The following is a 9,221-nucleotide window of genomic DNA, read 5'->3' on the forward strand; positions in this document are numbered from 1 at the left end:
CTCTTCCTCACTCCCCCCTTACGAACCTGTGGGACAAACCTAAATCAGAAACATGAAAAACCCAATTTTTGGGGTTGGCCAGCTTTTTCTGTTTGAACCTTAATGTCAAGCGATGTGTTTTCCAATGTGGAATGAGGAAGTGCCATTGCGCTACAATATCCTCAGCTTGCCTAGCCAACTCAAAAGCAGCATTCTCTCAACACAAACAAGAGCCCCTCAATATAGTCACAACATCAATAAGATATAACAATCATAGAAGAGGCACAGCTGCAGCAACATTGTGATGAGGGATTAAGGCTCAAGTGTCTGACAAATAAAGAACAAGTTAGTTGCAACCACAAGCACTCTTTCCTTGGCACCAAATCTAATGTGATATGTTTGAATCTCAGATTTGTGAAAGAGAAAAGAAAAAGCAATAACATACAAGCTTTTCCCCTCCACAAATCCAAAAGTTGTCAAACTGTACATGGAAACAAAACAAATATATTCTTGCTTTTACTAACCATGATCTTCACAGGACTCCCATGTATTCCTTGGCTAATGCTAAATCTATTAATACCTAAGTAGGGGTAGAAAGTTGAAACTTGTGCTAGTACTCATAGGACATAATAAAACAAAGATGAGTTTAAAAAGCCAATATTTAGCTTCAGTGGACTAGATTCAAAACACAAAAATCAATGAATTTTATCCCTCTTTCTTTTTTCTTTTTGGGTCGGGCCCTAATTTGATGATCTGAACCATTCATTTTGTAGGACCTTCAATGTATATCATTCATGAAAAAAATAGATCAATCTAATAACCTTTTCATTTTATCGTGTTTGTTTTTGAAAAGTGGACAACAATAATGTTTTTGAAAATAGACCATCCATTTTTCAAAAAAAAAAATACGACAAATGAAAAGGCTATGATTATCGGATTCACCTAATTTTTTTTATAGATGATATACAAGAAGAGCCCTACAAAACAAACAGTCTGGATCATCATAATGGAACCCGTGCTGGCCCCATCAGCCCCTTATGTTCTCTCAATTTCAAATCTAAACTTGAGAAAACCCATATTTTGAGATTCTTTAAAATCTGATTAATGCTCAAGGTGGAACACATATTCCGTAAGGCGCTGCAATTTGCTAGGGTCTAATTTCTGCTCCGTCACAACAGGTAGCTTCTTCACAGTTAGCATTCGAGAAGCCGGGTCCACACTCCAACCTTGTTGCAGCACATCTGCACATGGCACAATTATTAGCATTTGTAGCAAGCAGCTAGAGAAGGCATTGATCACAATTCTACACCCGGTGTCACAAGATGCCTTCTGTTCACACTGCCAACACAAGTTATGATTTTTCTTCTTTTCTTTAAAAAAAAATTGTTTTGTTTTCGTCTTTTGGGTACATGGCAGACAAATTGTGATTGCCCAGCAGTTTTTTCTAACAGATGTGCAAAAAAGGCTATAAAACGCCACCTAAGGAGAATGAAAAGTAAGTGGAGGAATTTTTAACTCTAAAACTAAAATGGATCAAATGGCGTAGTATATTAGTTGGGATTTTATCCTTGTACATGAACATTATCTTCAAATTTTTTTTTATCAGTGATGCATCCCATTATCAGAAAACAAGATAACAGCAGAATTATATCTTTGAGCATAATGGGATCTCAACTCTCACACCCATCTATTCAACTACAAAAAAATATCAAATCATCACAAACTCTAAAACTATTTTCAAAATATACAACCAAACAAAATTTTAAATTTTCTAAACTCCCTCCAGAAAATCATTTTTAAAATAATATCTCAAAACACAAACCAAACAATGCCTATATTTCACCATGTACCCATAAAATACAATTCTGATTCAGATAAGTACTGATGTTGCAAGGCAAAACACGAGAATATAGAAACTTACAATTTGTAGCATCATCCTCATTCATTCCCAAGAAGAGAGAAGCATCTTGAATGCTTATTGTTGAATAAGCAGACAGCAGTAGCTGAAACATCTTTTTGGTGTAAACATCTGCAAAAATGTTCAAAAGATAATTTTGACGACAAAAAGTGCCATAAGGTAAAACATCTCTCAATAGAGGAAGATAACAAGAGTCATTGCCTCTTAACTAATTCAGGACCCTATACATAAACAAAAAAAAGAAAGTAACAAACCCCCATCTCCACCTCCAAGGTTTCCCCACACACACAATTACACCATTTAATCGGGGAATTGAAATATATGCTGGAGTAATCTTGAGGCGTTCTTACAATATTAATCATTTCATGGTTGATATCCACTTTGCCCAACCAATGAAAATCTTACTGAGCCCTCTTCATTCTTAACAAGTTAGGAAAAGTAGACAGAAAAAAAAGAAGAAGAAGAAGAAGAAGAAGAAATCTAATTAAAACTCTTAACAGAAGCTTCAGTTAATAACTTTCATACGTCAACGGCATATTTAGTTGATTAGCGATAAGAGTGTAGCTTCCAAAAGAAGCTATTCTTGCTTGTGGTTTAGGTTCATTTTTCTGACCGATAAGAGTATGGCTTCCAAAAGAAACTATTTAGATCCATTTTTCTGACCTTCTGCATCTATAGAGGTACCAATAGCAGCAACATTACACTGAGTTACACCATGATTAACCCCAGCTAACCCACCCCCACTATTTCTTCTTCAGTCGCTGCTATGCATATTTTGAGCGCGACATGGCATGTTTCATGAAAGTGCACTTTTGCTAGTATCAAATGCTTATTCTAGTGCTAGTGGGTGACTTTATGTTTGATTGTGAGAGCCGACGTGTTTTGAAGGAACAAGCTGTGCATTGCATATTCACTTGAATGGGTAAGCAAATGCACTCCAAGGCCCGGAATGCAGTCTAACACCTTTGTTTCTTGGCCTTAAAAACAGCTCTGAACTCTTCCACCTCTCCTTAATGCTGTGTTTGGTTGGGAGATTTGGGAAGGGATTTGGAAACGGAAATGGAAAAGGTAGGTGAAATGTGAATAAATCATGCCTATATTTCACATAGTTTCACACACCTTTTCCCTTTTCTTTTCCAAATCCCTCCCCAAATCCCCCAACCAAACACAGCATAAAACTGATTTTCAATTGAGTCAAATAGAATTCAAAGTTTCTACTAATCTTCCATTTCATTAAAAATCCATTACTAATTTCCTAAACACATGAAATAATTTTTCAGCCAGAAAATCAAAAATATATTTAGACAAATATTTTCCTATGGTACATTTTCAGCAAAAACATAACAATGTATGCAAAAATAGGTGTAGATACAAACTCACCAGAGAAAGAGGCTACAAGATCTCGAGTCTCTTGACTCCAATTGAACCCACGAATGGCCTCGTGCACACCCGCATGGTCCCGCATCCACAACCGCTGACAAATTTTCCACACCGCCACCAGTTCCGGCCGGCTTTCCTTTACCGACGAAGGTATCGATTTCCATAGAAACCGAGCACTATTGCTGCAATACAAAACATATACATAAACCCTAAAAACACCGTAAAACCCCAAAACAATAACACTGAACAAGACATTCATACAAAATCAACTCACATGTCGTCGATGTAGATGTGGCCTAGAAGATGAATCGAGTAGGGCCATTCGTCCTGGAATGTAATCCCCTGCGTTGAAACCTAGAGAGAGAGAAGAGAGAGAAGAGAGAGAAAGCAAATTAGGGTTTGATAATAAGAGAGATCAACAATGGAATAGGAGGAGAAGGAGAGACAGTGTGTGTGCCTGGAGGATGTGGTCGTCGCAGATATCGGCGATCTTGTCGTAGGATTTGGAAGCCATTGCGTCGCTGAGGAAAGAGAAATCCATTGAAGAGTGAGTGAGTTTTTTCTCTCACACTACTTCGTGTTCGCCCCTGTCTCTGTGTGTGTGTGTGTGTGTGTGTGTGTGTGTGTGTGTACGGCTCCGCTCACATCAGCTGTGAATGAGTGAGAGGGTCATCAATCGGCCCAAGGTCTGCTATTCGGCCCAATGCTATAGCCTTTTAGGCCTATTTTTGAGAAGTAAAATTAAAAGTTGATTTTTTTAAAAAAAAATATATATATATATATATATAAATAAAAAGAAAAGTTAAAAAGTTAATTTTTAATCTTGTTGCCAAAATATACCTTACTCTGGCCCAAGTCTGCACTCCGAACATGCAGGGTTCCCAAGTTCTCCTATTATTTGGACTGGATTTTAATTGAGCGTCTGTTTGTTTTTAAAGGTAAAATGGATTGGATTGTTAATGTGAGGATTGTTAGTAATAAAATTAAGAAAATTATGTTTCTTTAATAACCACCAGACTAACAAAATTTTTTGTTTTGTTTTACCATTTGATGATGGTATTAATTATGTAAAATTCCATAAATACCTTTGATATTTTTAATATATTTTAATATTAAAAATTATATTTTATAAATAAATTATTATTTTTTGTACTATATGATTTTAATATATACATATATATATATAGCAAATATTATTATAATAACAACCAACACACAAGAAAATTCAATAGCAAATGCATCTAGATATATACAGCAAGGAACACACAGGTAAGTGAGACTGAAAAAGAAATAGGCCATCAGCTTGTACATGCAAGAGGGTTAAAAGAGTCTTTTTCTGGAAGCTTGGGATTGTATTCTGAATACCAAGCCTTCCAGGGATTGGAAATCCACTTCAACGATAGGATTACTAGTAGAGATTATTAATCCAACCCAATTTCATCGAAACAAATATAAAATATGTGAGACGTTCCTCACTATTAATCCAATCGCTCATCTATCTCGTATAACAAAACAAACATGGCCAAATAGTATTGGAGCTTGGATCACCTGTCAGATTGACCTATTAAAATGTCTGGAGTGTTCATAAATTAGGTTAGTTTGGTTTTAGAATAAATCAATAATCAAACTAGTCCCTATTATTTCAAAAAAATTGAAACCTTAACTGAACCATTAAATCTATGTAACTGAATCAAAACTAAATTACAGAAATCAGTTTAGTTCTAAAAAATTTATATAGCATACTGACAACAATAGATTTAGTCGTTAATTTTGTAATTAAAATTATGTAGGACAATCTTCACTGTATTTAAAAAGATTTAATTCTATTGTGTACACAACAACAAATAGAATTTAAAGAAATAAAGAAAAGGAGAGAAATTGTTTGATTACAAAAATCAAACTCGAAATAAAAATAAATAAATAAAAAACAGATTTTATTTTGTTACCAAAACAAAATTAAAATCTGATTTAAATAAACAAATAAAACAGAATAATAAATTAAACAACTTACTTGATTAATTTCTTTGAATTATTTTTCTGATCAAGTCCAGTGTTTGACACTGTGTCCTTAAGACAGATTCGTCCTCTCCACGGTGCTTTCAGAATTTGGACGTCTATCTCCCAGGATAAAATGATCTACTACAAACAATAGCAGCACTACAAATTGTTTGCCTTACGAACACACTAAGTGTTTATACTCTCTCTGACAAGAAAATAATGCAGCAAAATGAAGAGGAAGTTTGCAGAATTATGAAGAACGAAAATTAGAGTTACAAAATCCAAATGAGGGTGGTCCTATTTATAGATGTGAAGGTGACTCTTTGTTTTGAATTGAACAGGTATCATACCTGTTGGGTTTTGTTTGAATTCAAACAGATTTGAATCAATTCAAACAGATAGTAAAACGGGAAGGGCCCTGTTTGGGTGTGCATTAATTCCAAAACAGTTTATTTCTGTTTGAAAACGGGAAGGGCTCTGTTTGGATGTACACTAATTCCAAAACAGTTTATTTCTGTTTGAAAACGGGAAGGGCCCTGTTTGGATGTACAAAAAATCCAAACCAATTTAATTTGAATTCTGGATTTTATTTTAATAAAAAATAAAATTAAATTCAAAAGTTTTTGGCCCAAAAAGATTAGAAGCCCAACCCAACCACACACCACGCACCCGCGCCCAAGCCCAGGCCCAGCCCGCCCGACCGACCGGACGGACGGCGGCGGCGGCGCGCGCGTGTGGTGATTTTTGGGTCCAATGGGTCTAGCCCATTTTGCCCATAACCTCTCCCTCTAAAACACTTGGGTACCCCTTGGGGCACACCCCAAGTATCACACCCTAAGCCTTATAAACCCTTTCAAAACCTCCCACCAAATCAATGTGGGACAAGCCAATTTACAACCTTAAGAAATTTCCACCAAAACTCCATTTCCATGGAGCACACTTTGGCTTCAATTTCCCATTCACTCGGTAATGGTTTTGAGCAACCAAATATACCACGTGAATCACAACGCGGCATAGAACGCGTTACCACTTTGACCCGAGTAAATCGACACTCGGGGCCCACCTAAAAAATAGACCGAACTTAGGAAAAAATTCTGGTTTTATCCAGAATTTTATAACCATTCCAACAATCCCCCACATGAATGGAATTTGATGACAACGGAAATGCAACAAAATGCAGACTTTAACGAAAGAGTATAAGTCGAAAATATCTTGCATCAGAATAGGTAGTTTTCGGCTTTGAACCTTCCCTAGTGATAACCTATCGGACTTACTGGCTAACCAATGGACGCGATGCCTTGAATTGTTCAGCCGTTTGTGTAAGCCAAGACAATAGATTTCACACAAAATATCTTCTAACACATCGTGGTTCTCACTGTTGTGTTCATTTTGGCCTTGAACGCACCTGGTTTTCATAAGTGTTTCTAGAGAATTTAGCCTTTTCATTCTCATAGAACCGACCCCAGTTCAACACTCATATAGGTGATTCTTATTGTGAGTATCTCCTTATACTCGTCTTGATTTTATGCCTTAATCAAGATATAAGTAATCATTAAAAGCAAAGCTTATCCTTATACCCCTGCAGACAACATATGTTGCAGATATCACTCTCACCATAGGAATGGGTAGGAATTTTAATCCCTTGGTGATTTCTGGCGAGCCATACATAACTTAGTTGTCCCTTTGAACTTAGTTCTTGGGATCTCCAGTCATATAAGTAGGGTTACCATTATGACGACTCTTATGTAATAGGCTTTAATCCCATCCCCTTCGATGAACTATACACTAGCTCTTTTGTCAAACCTTTTGTTAACGGATCCGCAATATTCTCTTTAGATTTTATATAATCTATTGAGATTATTCCGTTTGACAACAATTGCCTTACGGTATTATGTCGACGACGTATATGTCGTGACTTACCGTTATACATGTGATTCTGTGCCCTGCCCATTGCAGATTGACTATCACAATGAATGCAAATAGCTGGCACAGGTTTTGGCCACATTGGAATGTCTTCTAAGAAGTGACGAAGCCATTCTGCTTCTTCACCTGCTTTGTCTAAAGCAATGAACTCGGATTCCATTGTGGATCGTGCGATGCAAGTTTGTTTCGTGGACTTCCAAGAAACAGCAGCGCCTCCAAGAGTAAAGACATATCCACTAGTGGATTTTGAATCTTTAGTATCCGATATCCAATTGGCATCACAATAACCTTCGAGTACTGCTGGATATCGAGTAAAGTTCAAACCATGATCACGAGTAAATCTTAGATATCTAAGAACTCGAATGATCGTTTTCCAATGGTCTTCTCCAGGGTTACTAGTGTACCTACTCAATTTACTGATAGCATAGAGTACAATTCATTAGGTACATTAGGCTTCCAATGATTTGGGAGTATTTTAACTGAGACACTGCATCACATTTATTTTTCGATAAATAAAGACTGATGTCTACAGGTGTTCTAGCTAAATTCAAATCATCCTTGATAAATTTATCAAGAATTTTCTCAATATAATGAGATTGAGATAATGCATATCCGTCAGATGTTTTAGTAATTTTCATTCCTAATATAACATCTGCGACCCCCATATCTTTCATATCAAATCTTTTGTTAAGCATCTGCTTAGTTGATTTGATCATGTTTTGACTGCTTCCATTGATAAGCATGTCATCCACATAAAGACAAACTATGACATATCCTTGGTCAGTGTTTTTAACATAGACGCATTTGTCACATTCGTTTATCTTAAACCCATTAGTAAGCATTGCATGATCAAATTTTTCATGCCATTGCTTAGGTGCTTGTTTTAATCCATAAAGGGATTTTACAAGTCGACAAACTTTCTTTCCTTGCCCTGATACTACAAACCCTTCGGGTTGTACCATATAGATCTCTTCATTTAGATCACCGTTTAAGAAAGCTGTCTTAACATCCATTTGATGTATTTCTAAATTAAACAACGCTGCTATAGAAATAAGCATGCGAATGGATGTTATTCTTGTCACAGGGGAATATGTGTCAAAATAATCCAGACCTTCCTTTTGTCTGTAACCTTTAACAACAAGTCTTGCTTTATACTTGTCAATTGTACCATCTGCTTTCAATTTTTTTTTTCTCTTGAATATCCATTCATATCCAAGAGGTTTAGAACCTGGTGGAAGATCCACCAATTCCCAAGTATGATTTTGCATAATGGATTCAATTTCATTATTAACAGCCTCTTTCCACAAAGGTGCTTCAGGACCTGTCATTGCTGCCTTAAAGCTTTTGAGGTTCATTTTCTAACAAGTATGTCAGAAAATCTGGACCAAAGGATTTTGATGTTCTTGCTCTCTTACCTCGTCTTGGTTCATCATTAGTTAAATCCTTTTGGTCGAGACTATTACTAGTCTCTTGTGTTTGATTGTCATTAGTCTCTTGACTTTGTGTACAATCATAAGTTCTTTTCTGTGAACTTAATTCCTGTCCTTTCTTGTAAGGAAAGACATGTTCAAAAAACACAGCATTCCTTGACTCTATAATAGTGTTCATATTTATATCAGGTATATCTGATTTATAAGTCAGAAACCGATATGCACTACTATTCTGAGCATAACCAATAAACACACAATCTACTGTTTTTGGTCCAATCTTAGTCTTTTTAGGAACAGGTACTTCAACTTTTGCCAAACACCCCCACACTGTTAAGTATTTGTAGGAAGGTGGTCGACCTTTCCACAATTCATAAGGAATGCTTTTGGTTTTCTTGTGGGGTATTCTATTAAGAACATAATTAGCAGACAATATTGCTTCCCCCCACAAGTTCTGTGGTAAGCCTGAACTTAGTAACATGGCATTCATCATTTCTTTTAGGGTTCTATTCTTCCTTTCAGCAATTCCATTTTGCTGTGGAGAATAAGGGGCTGTAGTTTGGTGAATAATGCCATGTTGTGCACAAAATTCATTT

At 36.2% G+C, this 9,221-nt stretch overlaps 1 protein-coding gene across 1 annotated transcript; it reads right to left on the reverse strand.

The window, feature by feature from the left end:
* Positions 1-469: 469 nt before the first annotated feature.
* On the reverse strand, positions 470-3,979 carry COP9 (COP9 signalosome, subunit CSN8). The gene is made up of 5 exons (XM_028239770.2): positions 3,735-3,979; positions 3,552-3,631; positions 3,278-3,459; positions 1,901-2,008; positions 470-1,220 (listed from the first exon to the last, which is right to left on the reverse strand). Exons 1-5 carry the CDS (start codon positions 3,816-3,818, stop codon positions 1,081-1,083), a joined length of 594 nt encoding a protein of 197 aa, XP_028095571.1. The 5' UTR covers positions 3,819-3,979; the 3' UTR covers positions 470-1,080.
* Between the last annotated feature and the right edge of the window lie 5,242 nt (positions 3,980-9,221).

This window comes from Camellia sinensis, chromosome 12 (genome assembly GCF_055761805.1).
Source record: "Camellia sinensis isolate YWXY chromosome 12, ASM5576180v1, whole genome shotgun sequence".
NCBI classification, from domain to species: Eukaryota; Viridiplantae; Streptophyta; class Magnoliopsida; order Ericales; family Theaceae; genus Camellia; species Camellia sinensis.

Bases quoted from the DNA above. Each gene is read 5' to 3' on its own strand.
- COP9 (XM_028239770.2), bottom strand. From the start codon at position 3,818: ATGGATTTCTCTTTCCTCAGCGACGCAATGGCTTCCAAATCCTACGAC. The intron at 2,009-3,277 runs GTGAGTTTGTAT...ACATTTTTGCAG, and splicing joins TCTTGTAGCCTCTTTCTCTG to ATGTTTACACCAAAAAGATG. The intron at 1,221-1,900 runs GTAAGTTTCTAT...TGCCATGTGCAG, and splicing joins TGAGGATGATGCTACAAATT to ATGTGCTGCAACAAGGTTGG.